This window comes from Frieseomelitta varia, unplaced genomic scaffold (genome assembly GCF_011392965.1).
Source record: "Frieseomelitta varia isolate USP_RPSP 00005682 unplaced genomic scaffold, Fvar_1.2 scaffold_485, whole genome shotgun sequence".
Taxonomy (NCBI): Eukaryota; Metazoa; Arthropoda; class Insecta; order Hymenoptera; family Apidae; genus Frieseomelitta; species Frieseomelitta varia.
The window spans coordinates 53276-69511 of record NW_025110240.1 but is presented as its reverse complement, the minus strand read 5'-3'; the positions used below and the strand labels follow the sequence as shown (position 1 = coordinate 69511).

The following is a 16236-nucleotide window of genomic DNA, read 5'->3' as shown; positions in this document are numbered from 1 at the left end:
AGAGGATCGCTGATTGGTCAGAATTCGTTCGACGGTGCTGTTGCGGGGAAGGGAAGTGAACGTATGCTGGTCTGGCCCAAACGCGGCTGCATCCCCGTGCCAGATCAAGGAGTAGTAACGCCAACGTTAGAATTTTGTCTTTTGTTTCATTTCTTTCTATTTATTTCGTCGGCGAGGACTTCGAGCTCAGAGGTTGTAACATCGTTGAAACGAGTGGCTTGTGATACGGGGATCGGGTCGGGAAAATACTGCGAGCACCGGTTTTCATGCATGATTTGTGATCAAGTAGTCGAAAGCGTATTCAGGCAGCCTTCACAGGCATATAAACAAAAATGGAGTTAAGGAAAGAGGAGGCGCAGATCTGTCGCCTCTGTGGCCAGTATGAGAGTATATATATTGACGTGTTCGGCGAGGAAGGCACCAAGCGATTTTTAGGACTGAAGATTCATACTAAAATCAACATTCTGGTAAGTACAAACGTACAAAGAGAGGTGTGTCATGGGGTCCGGGCCCCTAGTTTGTAGTTAGAGGAGGGGGTTAGAAAAATGGCCGAAGGGGAGAAGAGCATAAGAAGAAGAGATACTCTTTCTTTCCTTTGTTTGATGTATTACGTTTCTCTCTCTTTCTCTCTTACCATTAATTTTTATTTTTATTCGTAGTTTTAGTACAGTTTTCTTTTACATTTTATATCAGATTCGGAGGAGAAATTTTTTGAATTCAGTATTATTGTTCCAAGTACGAGTATCAAACTTTATTTGGGCTTTATAATTTTGTAAGTAACATTTTGAATAATTATTTGTAACGCCCGCAGAAATGTATGTTTGCAATCGCATACATATTTTATTATACACGAGAATTTGCACATGATTATTTGTTGTTAAATATTGAATATTGTTTTATAGCATTTTTGAGATAAAATATTTTGTAACTTTGTTATTTATTTTGTGAATATGATTTATTCTTGAAATTTGTTTAATAAAAAAAAATAATTTTGGACTTAGAAAAGTTCATTTGTCAGGTGTCTTTATTTTTTTTAATAAAGGCAAACGTAAGAAAGTAATCATTAATTTTACATCGAATATTTTTATATGAACGTATATTTATTTTAATATTTGTAAATGATTATAAATCTTATTATATTTGCGCGCTATAGCAATAAGCAATGATGTTAGCAATATAGAGTGAGTACCAGATTACTTTTCAAAATGGTGTATCTGCAGAGCGGTAGGGCTTAAATTAAATTTTTTGTATATTCATCATTATCCTTCAACAGGATAAGATATGATTTCTCAATTCAAATTAAAAATTGTACAGAATCAGATTTGCAATTAAGATTTTAAAAATTACATATATTTAGTACATATTTAGATATTTTGTTTGAATCGCAGATAGATGAAAGGGATCCTCTGCCCAAGGCGATCTGTGTTCAATGTCTGGGCAAGCTCGAATTCGTTTGCGACTTCCAAGAGGAGTGTCTTCGCACCCAACAAGTGTTACGCGATCGATACAATCTACCACCCTTAACAGAGATTGTAAGTTCGTATTCAAATTTAATACACAGCTCTACCGCTCATTTATGATGCATATACCAGAGCCAATAGCTCATTTTTTTCTTTGAAACTTAAATTATATTGACAACCATTATCTGGTATTTTGGTTAAAAGAAATTTTTAAAATCAAAATATTGTAATTTTTTTTTATTAAATATAAAGGTTTTTATACATCTGTATTTATAATAAAAACTTGTATTCATATACCATAAATACCAGATTAAATTCATTTACTTCAACAAAACTAGTGAATTTCTGGTACCCACTTCTACTTTTTATTTCAATCTATCTCCAGGCTGAAGTAAAGACTGAAGATACACCAAGTGCACCAAGTACATCTACAAACGATAGTAACAATGAAACCAACAATAATCTTAATTCTTCAACTGATGAAAAAATTAAAGAAGTAGAGCAACGTGTTCTAAAAACAGCTACAAAAGTTCAAAGAAATTTAAGAAGTCAACAACAAATAAAAGGCAATGAAGAAGGTACAAACGATCAAAATAGTGTTCAAAGTACAACCGAAGACAATATTGAGAATGTACAAATTGTTCAAAATTCTGAAACAACCCCTACGCGATGGCTTAGGAGTAGACAGAGTACAGAAACAATTGTAATAAATGATGCAACGATTGATATACCAATCGCAAATAGACTTAGAAGTCACGACAATACTGCCACAGAAATAACTGTTAGTCCGTGTAATAATTCCAATGAAAACGGTGATAACCTGGTTGAAAAACAGGAAGATCCACATACTATTCAAATTCCAACATCAGCATTGAATAAGCTTCTCAGTATCGTGTCGAACTCCCCAAACATCGAAGTTTCTGTCAAAGAAACCAGAAATCAAACCAGCGACATCGAAGATATCAGTTTTACTGTAGAATTATGTAAGAAGGAAAGCGACGATATAGCTACTGTCCGAGCGCGAGTATTTCCGGATCAAGGTTCTTGCTTAGTGGATAAGGCAATCGTTGGTCTTTTACAAAATCAAAGTTGTGAAGAAGTAAATAGTATAATAAATACCATTATTAACAGTAGCTTGAAGAATGGCAGTTCGACCAAATTGAAGGACTCTGCTGAATTCGAGCAAAAATGGCAAGCCTCTCAAAACCCAGAAGAACTTTTTAGGATTGACGGAGAAGAGATTCGTGTCGACGACAATGTCGAGCATATTGTCACGGATAATCAAAATGGATACTCTTGTAAATTATGTTGTAAATTCTACGAACGCAAAGACAAATGTATGGTTCACGTAAAGACTCATCTTGGTATTAAACAGTATACTTGTATCCTATGCAATGCGAAATTCGTATGCAAATCTGATGTAATGAAGCATATTCGATGTTCACATACTAACCCTAGGCCGATACAATGCCCAAAATGTCCAAAGAGATTTAAGTCAAAGTTTTATTTAATGGAGCACGACAATGTGCACAAGGGTGTGAGACCTTATTCTTGTACGGACTGCGGTCAGAGTTATCACCACAAAGTATCGCTACAAATCCACATGAAATCACACTTACCACCGCAGAATTTAGCTTGCGAATATTGCGGCAAGGTATTCCCGTACCGTACGAGATTATTAAGTCATATAGCTAGTGTACATTTAAAAAATCGTCGTAACTTCAGGTGCCGATTTTGTTACAATCTATATTCGAGTCTTTCAGTTTTGAATGAGCACATTAAAACGCGACACGCGACTACTTATACCTGTGAAATTTGTAGTAAAACGTTCAAAGTCGCGTCCAAGTATAAGGCTCATGTGTTACAACATTCGAATCCTAAACCATTTGTATGTAATGTTTGTAACAATAGATATGCATCGAAAGCATTCCTGAATGAACATCTATTAAAGCACGAGGGGCTGAGGAAACACATTTGTCAAAAGTGTGGTGCAAGATTTGCTCAAGCTAGTCATCTTGCTGCGCACCGGCACGTGCATGGTGAAAAAAAGCATGCTTGTCCGGAGTGCGGACGAAAATTCAACAGGCGTGATAACATGAAGGTACACAGAAAAAGACATTTTGAAGAAAAAAAGACTAGTAATAGCAAACAGAAAAACGCTTTTAGTGGCGACGTGGCTTCTTCTACTACGTGCAACGAGAAATAACGGTACTGACATATTTTTCTAAGACTAACTTAATTCATGAGCGAACTGGGATTTTATAAAAGATATATTTTTTCGACTTATCGACTCTTAGTCAATAGAACGTTAATCATTTGATGCTTTAAACGATTGTAAATATATTGCTGAAAGAATTAAAAGTAAAAAGCAAATATAATTCTCTTTAATCACGAGAAATTCAATTATGTCAATCATAAAATATTGATTAGTTTTACTTTTAAATTTTGAGGCAATGTATGTTACCAGGTGAATAATAGCAATAGAGATAAATCAATTTACTTCCTCTTTCATCGCTCGTATTCTTCTTCTTTTTTTTTTTTTTTATCACAATAAGTTAACCGTCGTTTTGTACATAATGTAGCAAGCGTGCATTTAAGAGACTACTGATATCCATTAAGTATTTTTTCCATTTACATATATTATATTAGAAAATATTTTTGCACTTGGAACATTATTAATTTACCAAAGCTATAATAAAGACAAACTATGAAACATGACGGAATATTGGGGTAAGATTTAACAAAAAGATAGAAAATAAACGACAATTGAAATGTAATTGTAAGGAAGCCAAAAAATATTGGATACATTTTTGCGGAAAATTTGCATATTTATCGCACAGTTAGCTTTCTAAGAAAAATTAATTTACATAAAAAAAAATTTATGTGAGTACAGGGCTTCCAAAGTTAAAAACTCCGAAAAAAGGGTGTAAAAGTGAAAAAGAATATTTTCTATGTATTTTTACATGACTGTTTTTAGAAGAATTTCAAAACTTTTAAATGTATAAAGTGTATTTTATTCTATTTTCGATTCTATTTTATATATAATACTATGTATTATAAATATAATAAATAAACGAAGATTCAGAACAAAAGCATGATTCATTATAAGAAAGTTCAAAATTCAGAAAAATTATTGTAATTGATTGGTGATAACGAGTTTAGATTTAAGTAAACTATTGTTTTTGATAAATATTTCGCTACAAGGATAGCGCGTACGATAAATTATCTAAGAAAGTATATTATGTGATTTGTTAGAAAAATAGTGCCTTGGTCGACTCAATATATGTTATTTATATGTATTACTCAAGAGCATTGATGAATGAAAAAATCGTTGATGATACTCTGAGTATAGCATTAATCTTCCTTTAGAAGGAAATCAAATATAATTCTTTGTGCTCAAACTATCTGATTTAATCCTAATAATAATGTAGAAACTATACTGAATATTTTAAAAGAAAAATAATTGTTAAGTGATAAAAAGAGTAACTATGACATGCAGTTTTTCATTATTTTTTACTTAGAATTTAATAATTTTATATGGAAATTTGTTAATGATAATTATAAATTGATAATGTTTGTTATTATTTCATTCAAAATATTCAGTATATGTAACTCCATTTTAGTATTAGATAGAAAGTGAAACGCTCTGTCTATCATGTTTTCGAGATGAGAGCACAAAGAATTATGCATGAACTATGACCATTAGTTTTCCTTGCAAAAAAGTTATTTCGCATGAGAATTGTTAATAAAGTCATGTGAACGATATTACATCTAACATTTACATTCTTTCCTCAGATAATATAAGTGATAAGCAATAATTATTGTACAAGATATTATATAATACATTGTGCAAGATATTGTATAATAATTATTTGTACAAGACGTTTGTTAAACCAATTTATTTTTCCAATGGTTAATATGTATGCTATATATGTATATATTGTGTGCATGTGTGCGTATGTATGTATGTATGTATGTATATTTCTTGATAAAGATAAACATTAATGTTATTAATGTGCAGTATGAGTTAGCGTATATAACGACTTTTCGACAATAAAGAAAAAAAGCATACATTTGTTTAAGGATTCTACAATTTTTCTCAATAAAGGTACGATATTTTTGGAACCGCTAATTATTTGATTTTCAATCTTATTTTTCTTCATACCACTTCTAACTTATTTTGCATGGCAATTTATTTTCATCCTGCATGTACATAAAAAATATGATTCAACAAGGTTTGTTCTGTTACTAATATAATACTTCTGTAAAATTCTGAAATAATAAAGATAGTAATATGTTACTGTTAAATTTAAATCTATTTAAATCTAGTTTCATTTTATTGTAAACTATATTGACACAATTATTATACCGAATTGGGGTATTTACCTTCTTGTAAAAAGTTGAGCTTCCTCTATGCAAGGTTTGTGATTCATTTTTTGGACATGGAAATTTCTTTTTATTGTTTCAGATAAAAGAAAATGATGGACTACCGCAGATTGTTTGTATGCAGTGTTTGGGTACACTGGAGTTCTTATGTGATTTTTATGAGCGCTGTCATCTTGCTCAAAAAGGATTTGCTCAGAAAGCTGTAAGCTATTGTAACTTGATATACTATCAAAAATCTTGCACGTGTTTATAATTATTGTTTGAGAAAATATATTTTTTTTTATAACTAGGCAAAGACATATATTTAACTTTCGGATGATTTTAGGGTCTACACAGAAATTTTGCATTTAATAGTTTCAAAGCATGGAATATAGACTAGAATCTAAAAAATTATATTTCTATAGAATATTATATTTATGTATATATGTATACACATGTTTTTAATTATGTTCATCTAATTATTATCACAATTAATATTAATTATTAGATTATTATACTAATAATCAATATTAAAGATAGAGGATAATAAAATCTAAAACGTTGTGTATGAAAAAACATTTATTATATTTTCGGAACATCATGTGTATTTTACATTCTTTTCTTTTATTGTATGTCTATAACACTGTTATACAACTTGTTAGAAATGTTAGAAAGTTATATTATTAAAGGTTTAAATATAAATAAAATATTGAAAATATTTTATTCTTATCTTACAGAGTCAAAATACAAGAGAGGAAAAGTGCCAGGGAGACAGTGATGTAGAATCAGATAAGGAGAACACTGTCCGATCAAGGAATGGTACCAAATGGAAAGTCAAGATTTCATCACCTGACAATTTAAAGAGTACAAAAAATTGTCTTTCTGAAGATAACACATACAAGACTGAAAGGAAAAAGAAAAGTGTTAATCTCGTAGATAATAATTCCACTAATAATAATTATTCAGTTACACAAACAGTACAATTAAGCAATGTAACTTTATATGAAAAAATCCCAGGAAATGATCAACATAACATTGGTAGTTTAAAACGTAGGAATTTAAAAAATAATATTATAAAAAAGTCTGCAATTCGTACAAAGTTAACAAATAGGTCGTCGCAAAAAGATGAGAAGGATATTGGTATCAAACCAGGCCAGCCACGATGTAAAAGAGGACAGAAAAGTAAATTCGAGAAGATGAGAGGAACAATCCGAAATGATTGTTTTTTTAAGGTCCGTTGCGAAACTGATTTCTCTCTGACAAACAGGAGTGATAATTTTGATAATAATAAAAGAAACAAAAATTTGAACAATGAACGCGAAAGAAGTAGCCTACCTGTTATTTGTAATAATGATAATTCCAATAAGGTGATCAATGATGTTATGACTTCGCCATCTCAAATCGATGTGGAACAGGTTATTGATACACCCTCGAATATAGATTTTACTAAAAGCAATGAAGCTCATATAGTGATTCATAAATCACCAGAAATAAAATCTAATAATGAATGCATGGAGAAACCTGGCAATTGTTTGAACAATACAGAAGACTGTTCTGTAAAAAGTAAAGCAATATTGGCTTCAAAAGAAGAAAAAGGAGAAGCAGAAAATACTTCTTCTCTTAAACAGAATGAAAATTTAATGAGGAATGAAAGTTTGCTGGCAGAAGAATCTGAAAAAACTGAAGATAGTAAGACTAATTTAATAACAGTACATGACAATAATTCTGATATAGAAATTATTTCTGTTCATAATAATCAACAGTCTGAAATATTCACAGAACAAAATCGTATTGCTGTTATAAAATCTTCTTCTAATAAAGTATCAAATCCAAAGACGATGCAGGAAGATTGTACAGAAGTTTGTATTGGGATAGATGAAAGTATCAATGAAAATATCAAAAATGAAGAATGCAATATTCTCAATGAACATTCATTATCTCGACACAATCAAAATAGTTTTAGTGGGACTCAAAGTAAAAATAGACCGTTTGGTAAAATTTCCAAATTAATAAGTGATGAACAGAAACAAATCATTGAAACTTATTACGTGGTGAATATGTCAGTGATAAATTCGGAAGAAGTACAAAGAAATATAACGGTAGCGGATCAAAAAAAAATACGCTGCAATATTTGTGGGAATCTCTATCTTAGAATGGATAAGTGTCAAGTAAGTTTTAAAAAATTATTTTTATTACATGTGAAGGATTATTTAAATCTTGAAATCATGTTCTTATAGGTACATATTTGGGGACATTTACAAATGAAACCATATCAATGCAAAGCTTGTGATTTTGCTACAGTTACTGTTAGCAATGTTCGTTGCCATATCAGAAAATGTCACTTGAAATTACGTCCGTTCGAGTGCCATTTGTGTGAAAAACGATATGTAACTGCTATATTATTAGAAGAACACATTAATACTCATACAGGTGCGCGTCCATACAAGTGCGAACTCTGTGACTTTGCAGGTTCCAGTAGACAAACGCTAAGTTACCATAGGGCTACTCACAAACTACTAAAGGTATCTATAAAATTGTTTGATGTATTAAATAATATATTAAGTTACCGAATTTTATTTATCCTTTTTGTAAAAATTATAGGATGTTAGCTGCAAAATTTGTGGGAAAGAGTTTTACTCAAAAACTAGATTACGCGCACACATGATTGTACATAACAAGGATAAAGCTGTTATGTGTAAATTATGTTCTGCTTATTTATCTAACGCAGAAGCATTAGAAATGCATCATAAAAATATTCACATGCAAGATTACGTGTGTAATGTATGCGGAAAATGTGTCAAATCAAGAAAAGCTTTATACAATCATCAAAATGTAAGACATGTTTTGTTATAATCAATTAATAAGTTACTGATTAAGAACATAATTATAACAAGACAAAAAATTTTGTTTATAGGTTCATGCTGCAGCAAAATATAAATGTACTCTATGTCCAAATGTGTATAAGAGTAGCCAAATACTAAAAGAACATCTTTTGAAGCATGAAGGTATCAGAAAGTACAAATGTAATGTCTGTGAAAAATCGTTTGGTCAACAATCTCATTTAGCTGCTCATATGGCAGTGCATAGTAAAATTAGGTACGTTTCTTAATGGCCTTTTAATTTGTTGAATATTATCACTAATGACTGGGAGGTCCCCATTGCCCTGGATGTAACAAATCTTTCAATTGTCTGGATAATATGAAAATAATCGTTTAGTATGTATATTTATTTATAGATTCTTACTCTGGATGTAACAGACTTTTTATATTTATTTATAGATTCCATTGCCCCGGGTGTAGCAAACCTTTCAATCGTTTAGATAATATGAAAATGCACACTAAACGATGCAAACCATTTTTGGCAAATCCAGATTTGAAAAGGCTTTTAAATAGCAGAGAAAGGACTATATCGTTCGATAACGTAACAGAATTAACTGCAGAACTAAAGACTGGAAATATCACAAATTCCGTGTCTCCAGTTTCTCTACAAAATCAGAATGGTGATATATCAGTAAAGACTGAGGAAGAGACTGTGTTAAATCTTTGCAAATTAGAACAGAATATTTCTTTGATTGAATCGACAGATAAAGCATGTAATTCTGATAAGAATTATGGAAAAGAAGTGACGAAATCTACCGATATTGATGTAGTTAAAATTGCAATTACTAATGACAGATTAATTCCAGAAAACGAAAATTTGCCAGTTTTTGAAAATATCTTGGGACCGGAAAACTATTAATAACTTCCTTGTTAAATTATGAACGCAATTAAATTTAAATAATGAACATAATTTAATAAATTTAATTAGAAAGTTGTTAATAAACTTGTTAATTTAGTTAAAAAGTAACAACTTTCTCATTAAATCATATTCATTAGTTTAAAATATTTAAAAATACTTATTTTTAAATATTAATACTTATTTTCGTACAGAAATATCATATAACATTAGATCTTAAATATTAAAATTTCCACCATAGGAATATTCAATTTAAATTTCTAAGTTAACATTATGTGATATTTTTATATAAAAACATATATTTTTTCATATTCACATTTTGTGAGTACCGATTTTTGTTTAAAAAGTTGCCTAATTTTAAAGAAAAGTTTAACGACCAAAGAAAACCTGTCATTTTTTTACCTTATGAAATAAGATAAAAAATGATATTCTTACGCTTATACATTCATAAGTAAAGAAATAAGACTGATAATCTATATGGATCTAGACTTATAAAGAAATAAAAGTTCCTATTTAAAGTAATTAGATCAAAATTATATCCATTTAAGTAAAAACAATTTTAGTTTGAGGGCACGTTAGAGTTTTTATTGTTATTTATTACAACTATAGCTTTGTGAGCAGTGATAATTAAGTTATTTAAAATTTATCCTTGGAAGTTTAAAATGACAAATTAAACAGAATGCTTGTCACTTATACCAAATAAAGTATTACATTGAGAAAAAATAAAAACTATCTCCCCAATAATTGTAATTTAATACGCATATCTCTGTAAAATTTAATTACTTATTTATCTTCAATAAATTAAATCATGTGCTATTCAGATAATTTCTTTTAAATAATTTTATCTTTATGTATAGTCTATCTTATCAAATAAGTATCTGTAATAAATTGGATATTTAAGAATAAGTTGATTATCAAAAAATAAACTGATAAAAATAGAAAGGTGATTACTTGGTTGGGAGAAAGTCCGTTACCTCAATTCCCGTTAAACTCTTCGAAAACCTCATTCAAATGCAACTTTTCTCGTGTCAGTCGTAGCTTCGATTTCGTCGCGTAAGCATCATTTAATATTAATAAGCATAATTGTTCGATATTTTAATTTGTTAACAAAAACTCGTATCAATATCGTTGCAACTATCGCAGTAAGTAATCATATTTCATATTTCATACTGGTTGAAAATTGAACAAAAATTGCTCATTTTTAAATTAAATTACTCCAAAAAAGGAAAAATTTTTTATATGTGGAAATAAATTTTTCACATTTTTACTCTTGTCTTAATAACAAAAATTGATATACGCCTAATTTTAGAAATATTCAATCTAAATTACAATTTACAGAATTTATTATTTAATATTTTTTACCACATATATATATGGTAATCGCAAATTACCATAAAATATCAGATACCGTCGAATTTGAACATCTATTCATGATTCTATGACGATGTTATTCGTCAAAATTAACATTGGACAAAGTGATGAAATGCAACGAAGAACGCGTAATCTCTTGTTTAATAATTTAATCCCGTCTGATTCGAATGATAAAGTAGAATATTGCCTCGTGGCGTAATCAGCTTACACGCAAGTTAAAATTATGAAATTTGTCTCAAATGATCGACATATATATAACAAATCGTTCCACGCGGATCTTCCATTTATCTTGTATTTGATTAGAGGAGTCGTAGATTCAACTAATGTGAGCAAAATCCTTATTACAAAATATGTCCTGAATGACGAACGCGCAAAAAGAAATAAAAACTAACCGAACGACGAATAATAATTGTAGAATAATTACAGAAGTCGACGATAACCAATTATTTTAAAACGTAGGGCCGGTTTTATTGCCGCAACGTAATTAAACAATGCTAAAATCTTTAACAAAGATTTTAATGAATAAATCGACAGGGCACAAGAAACAAAATTATTAATTGCAAAGAATTACTAAACTACAAATATTTATATAAATTCATAAGCTTATAAATACAGTCGAGGAGATAGAAAATTATTTTACTCGTTAATTCTTTGATATACATTTACACATCTTCACGGATTATTTCTAGACGATTCTTTCTTATTTGATAAAATTACACTTCTGCAACAGTGCAACCATTATGTTATATGCACTTACGTGCGACAATTTTATTTTTAACAAAACAGCGATAGCCTTCAGTAGTTGACTACTTGTGTCAATGTAATATCACGGAAATGATATACATGCTTTGAATATTTTACATATTTTACATATTTTTTTATATTCTCTGCACTTTTTCATTTTCAAATTTTCTGTAAATACATCTACTCATTATTATTAAAAATATTAAGCAATTCTTATGATTTAATGTTTATATCTTGTCGCAGAGAAAAGTACGAAAATATGGCCCTTGAACCACCGGAGTGTGAATATTTGAATGAAGAAGATACCAAAAAAATGATGAAATTATTTACGGGTGAAAGATCAGGTTTCGTTCTCGTGGGTCCCAAAAAATGGTTCTTGCCTCTTAGATATACGACAGAGGGTAAAGAATATTATAATTTTAAGGCAAGGCCAGATGATACGTGGGTGATAACTTATCCTCGATCAGGTACATGACATGTTTCCTTTCTACCTTTTTATCGCTAATATTATTATTATTATTATTCAATTTTTTTTATCTTCTCTTTCAATCAGATAATTTAAAACAGAAGTATCAAAGATAAAGGATTTAAATGCTTGCCCGCGTAATACTATCGAATTAGTATAATTCGATTATCGATATTTTTTTGAATTCAAATATCAATTAAACAGAATGTAATTAAGTACTACCATTATTAGGTATCTGTTATTACACAGATTGTAATAAAGTATTTATTATTATCAATTATTATTGAATATTGAATGATGTACTTGTTGCAACTTAAACATTTCCCTTTTACTTGCTTTAGGAACGACTTGGACTCAAGAATTAGTTTGGTTGCTATCAAATGACTTAGATTTTAACACAGCAAGGACAGAACTCTTATCAAAAAGATTTCCATTTCTGGAGTTAGTATGATTAATGTTAAAAACAAATCTTAATCGACGATACATCGACTATAAAAATTTGTCGCAAGTTTTCATAGAACAGTAGTCTCTATGTGTAACGATACTAACACTTACATAATGTTTAAGGACCAATTATATGAATAACTTATCCGTGAAAAATTATATAGTATGTTTGCCGCCGATGTGCAATACCTTGTAATTATAACATTACATACAAATAACACGTAATTATACAATTAAGAAAAGAAATAGAACGTGAAAATTTGTCCGAGGTTCTTTAGTGAAATAATGAAATAAAGTCTTTAATAAAAAGTCAAAACTACAACGTCATTCTCGTGACAACAGTTAATACTTAAAATCTCATAATTAAAATTCAAAGTCAAACAAAAATATTTTAGTGTATAAATATGTATATTATTGTCAATTTATTAATGTTGTTATAAATATTGCTTGTAGATTTAGTATGTTCAATCATCCAGAAGTAATAGATGAAACGATAAAAATGAATGAGGGTGATAAAGCTAAGGTAGAACTCTGTAAAACGCTTTCTGAGCCAGGATACGAAGTCTTGGCAAAAATGCCTTCCAAGAGGTTCATAAAATCACATTTTCCATTTTCTTTGTTACCTAATGTTTTGAAGAGCGGTTGCAAGGTAAACTTATAATTTAAAAAATAAGTTGTATTATTCTTTGTTTGATAATTTTACGAAAAATCATATTATTTCATTGAAGATAGTGTATATCGCAAGAAATCCAAAAAATGTGGCAATTTCTTGGTATCACCTTAATGTGTCAATTAAAACACTTGGATTCGTAGGTGATTTTCCAACATTTTGGGATTACTTTCAAAATAACCTCAGTAAGTATTAAATCTAAAATACACACTTACATATAAATGAAGAAAACGAGATTGAGACAACTTATAGTACACAAATTATGGTTTATAATTTTTTTTAGCAAACTGGAGTCCGTATTGGGAACATTTGAAAGAAGCATGGACAAACAGAAATAATCCGAATGTTTTATTCATGTTTTATGAAGAAATGCATCATGTAAGTCAAAATACAGTATTTGGAGAAGATTGAACGTTTTTTAATATTCCACTTATTCATATATTTTCAGGATTTCCTAAAAGCAATTAAAAAGGTTGCTAAATTTCTTGGAAAAACATATACTGAAGAACAAATCAAAGAATTAGCAGAGTATTTAAATATAAAAAATTTTCGTAATAATCCAATGGTAAATTTATCAGAATTAAAAGACTGTGGTGTGATAAAAGCAGGAATATTTGTTAGAAAGGGTGGAAGTGGTGGATGGAACGATATGTTCACAGAAGAGCTCAACGCCAAAGCTAATAAATGGATCGAAGAAAATTTAAAGGATACAGATCTCACTTTTCCGTATTTTAATATTAATGGTAACTATAAATAATATGTTATATGATCGTTTATTTAACAATATTTTCCAATATTTTTTACAAAATACTAGAAAATTTTGTGAAATCAAATATTATATTTGTTTATTCTAAATATCTGTATTAATAATATATATATATATATATATATATTTTATGTATTTTAAATGTATCAAATAAATTATATTAAATTACAATATATAGAAAAAACAAACACTTATAAATTCATAATATTATTGATTTAATACAGACTTTATATATTGTACATTTATACGAACAATTACAGTAGTTCTAAATGCATGACGTAATTCCTTTTCTACGTAAAATGCTAAGCATTTAACTTTACCCTTTAATAAAATTTTTACGTACTTTTCTTTAGGGCAATTTAATGTTACTAAAGCATTAATACTACCATCATCACCGAAATCAAAATGATCTGTTATTATTTTTATTTTATATGGCATTTCATATGGAAGAATGTCCATTAATTTAGCTCTAACAGTTTGTTCCATTATAGTTTCAACTGATTGATTACTATAAAATTTCTTGTCATATTTCCAATTACCTACTTTGGCTGAATCGAGCAAATAATTCTACAACATATATTTAAATATAAATATATACAAAACCATTGAAAATTAGTTTTTAATATAATGTTCAGTATATATTACCCTTAGATCATCTATTCCATCTCCATTAAGTGCAGATACCATAAAAACATCATCAAACTTTGGGTAATCCTTTTTTGTTAATATTCTTGTAACCTCCAACAATGCTGTCTTCTTTTTTAATTTATCTACTTTATTTAAAATCATTAACAGCTCTGTATCTTCTCTCTTATTTTTTATGTAGTCAAGTACACAATCATTAATCTTATGTCTAGTATATACATTAGTTACATCCTGTACTATTCCAATAACATCTGCTTCAGTGACTGCATTTTTGGGATCATCTTTGAATGTTTCTGATAGTTTGTAAGTTTTCATTTCCTTAGGTACTACTAATCCCGGAGTATCCATAAATACAATTTGAGTATCATTTTCTGTATATATTGCTTCAGCTTTGTGTGTCGTAGTATGGACTTTTGAAGATGTTGGACATACCTATGTATTGAAAATATTTATTTTTAATTAAAGCTCTTAAATAGATAAATAAAAGTATTGTTAATTTTTAATAAAGAAATATTATTAAAAAATACGTAAAATATAAATAAAATGAAATTAAGTAAATTGTTCTAACATATATGAATATACGTACAGATCTGTGTATGAGTTTATTCACTAATGTACTTTTCCCAGCATTGGGTAGACCCAAGATCGCAATTTTCACTAATTTTTTCGTCTTTTGACACAAGTCTGACTCTTCGTTCAATTCAGTTTGATGCTTTAATGTAAAATCTAATTCATTGCTGGCATTCCAAATAGTGGAGTGAAAGAAGGTTCGTTTTAAGAAATATACATTGGATAGAGGCACATGTTTGATCTTAAATACGAACATTATTCAATAAATGTATCAACACATTATTTACTGAAATTATAAATGAACTAATAGGTTATGTTAGGTAGATGTTAGGTTTTTAACATTCTGATGAGCACAATTCTGCAAATTAATCACTATTGTTTATAAATATAAACATTTCATTTTCAGTAAATATAACAATATTTTTGATTTGGACAAATATGTGTTTAAATACAAAAACAATTTAAATGTTATTCGGTACTGCAACACGTTGAAGTTGTGCTTAATCACTTGCAAATTAACTACGAATATAAATTTTTGTTTAACCAAACTAAAGGTTTGTTATTTCTAATTGAAGAAAGAAAAAAAAAAAATGTGACATGTTTCCCGTTTCATTGAAATAAAGAAATATATTAAAAATGAAAGAACTTATTTTCCAAATGTTTTTTTTCAAATTTATTCAACAACGTATAATATTACAAAAAATTCAAGGACAATAACGAAACAAAAAGATTCATAAACATATACAAGAAATATAATCTATTCGCAGTAGTTTATTTTTTGTCTTGCGAAGTTATGTATTTGAATGTAATTTCTTTAAGCATGCACCGTGTGCATCACCCCTAAGATAAGTGCCGAAACTAATTTTTTTTATTGTTATCCTTGTCGCACGCTGTTGCTCTCCTTGTCTAACGTGCGTATATGTCTGTCCTTGTCGCACGCTAGTGTCCTCCTTGACGCTAGACAAGGAAAGCAATAGTGTGCGACAAGGACATCCTTCGA

At 29.2% G+C, this 16236-nt stretch overlaps 3 protein-coding genes across 7 annotated transcripts; 2 read left to right on the top strand and 1 right to left on the bottom strand.

Annotated features, from left to right (window-relative positions):
* The first annotated feature begins 48 nt into the window (after positions 1 to 48).
* On the top strand, positions 49 to 9759 carry LOC122532988 (zinc finger protein 415-like). 3 transcript variants are annotated; one of them, XM_043662252.1, is made up of 8 exons: positions 49 to 467; positions 1389 to 1532; positions 5929 to 6048; positions 6563 to 7993; positions 8063 to 8347; positions 8427 to 8657; positions 8740 to 8921; positions 9104 to 9758. In XM_043662252.1, the coding sequence occupies exons 1-8, from the start codon at positions 333 to 335 to the stop codon at positions 9561 to 9563; spliced, it is 2988 nt and encodes a 995-aa protein (XP_043518187.1). In that variant the 5' UTR covers positions 49 to 332; the 3' UTR covers positions 9564 to 9758. The 3 variants fall into 3 exon arrangements, with proteins under 3 accessions (XP_043518187.1, XP_043518188.1, XP_043518189.1); XM_043662254.1 differs by lacking the exon at positions 49 to 467 and adding an exon at positions 700 to 772 and having other exon boundaries at positions 9104 to 9759; XM_043662253.1 differs by lacking the exon at positions 1389 to 1532.
* Positions 9760 to 10525: 766 nt separating this feature from the next.
* On the top strand, positions 10526 to 14021 carry LOC122532990 (sulfotransferase 4A1-like). 3 transcript variants are annotated; one of them, XM_043662258.1, is made up of 7 exons: positions 10526 to 10613; positions 11919 to 12142; positions 12483 to 12582; positions 13039 to 13234; positions 13314 to 13440; positions 13539 to 13633; positions 13704 to 14021. In XM_043662258.1, the coding sequence occupies exons 2-7, from the start codon at positions 11935 to 11937 to the stop codon at positions 14010 to 14012; spliced, it is 1035 nt and encodes a 344-aa protein (XP_043518193.1). In that variant the 5' UTR covers positions 10526 to 10613; positions 11919 to 11934; the 3' UTR covers positions 14013 to 14021. The 3 variants fall into 3 exon arrangements, with proteins under 3 accessions (XP_043518193.1, XP_043518192.1, XP_043518191.1); XM_043662257.1 differs by having other exon boundaries at positions 10528 to 10695; positions 11904 to 12142; XM_043662256.1 differs by having other exon boundaries at positions 10529 to 10702.
* A 194-nt stretch (positions 14022 to 14215) lies between these two features.
* On the bottom strand, positions 14216 to 15833 carry LOC122532991 (GTPase Era, mitochondrial). Its single transcript, XM_043662259.1, has 3 exons — positions 15253 to 15833; positions 14667 to 15098; positions 14216 to 14588 (listed from the first exon to the last, which is right to left on the bottom strand). Exons 1-3 carry the CDS (start codon positions 15490 to 15492, stop codon positions 14229 to 14231), a joined length of 1032 nt encoding a protein of 343 aa, XP_043518194.1. The 5' UTR covers positions 15493 to 15833; the 3' UTR covers positions 14216 to 14228.
* Positions 15834 to 16236: the final 403 nt, after the last annotated feature.

Coding starts and splice junctions, on each gene's coding strand:
- LOC122532991 (XM_043662259.1), bottom strand. CDS start 15,492: ATGTTCGTATTTAAGATCAAACATGTGCCTCTATCCAATGTATATTTC. Junction 15,099..15,252: donor ATAAACTCATACACAGATCT/GTACGTATATTC, acceptor TTCAATACATAG/GTATGTCCAACATCTTCAAA. Junction 14,589..14,666: donor ATGGAATAGATGATCTAAGG/GTAATATATACT, acceptor TATATGTTGTAG/AATTATTTGCTCGATTCAGC.
- LOC122532988 (XM_043662252.1), top strand. CDS start 333: ATGGAGTTAAGGAAAGAGGAGGCGCAGATCTGTCGCCTCTGTGGCCAG. Junction 6,049..6,562: donor AAGGATTTGCTCAGAAAGCT/GTAAGCTATTGT, acceptor CTTATCTTACAG/AGTCAAAATACAAGAGAGGA. Junction 8,658..8,739: donor CTTTATACAATCATCAAAAT/GTAAGACATGTT, acceptor TTTTGTTTATAG/GTTCATGCTGCAGCAAAATA.
- LOC122532990 (XM_043662258.1), top strand. CDS start 11,935: ATGGCCCTTGAACCACCGGAGTGTGAATATTTGAATGAAGAAGATACC. Junction 13,235..13,313: donor TTTTGAAGAGCGGTTGCAAG/GTAAACTTATAA, acceptor ATTTCATTGAAG/ATAGTGTATATCGCAAGAAA. Junction 13,441..13,538: donor TTACTTTCAAAATAACCTCA/GTAAGTATTAAA, acceptor AATTTTTTTTAG/CAAACTGGAGTCCGTATTGG.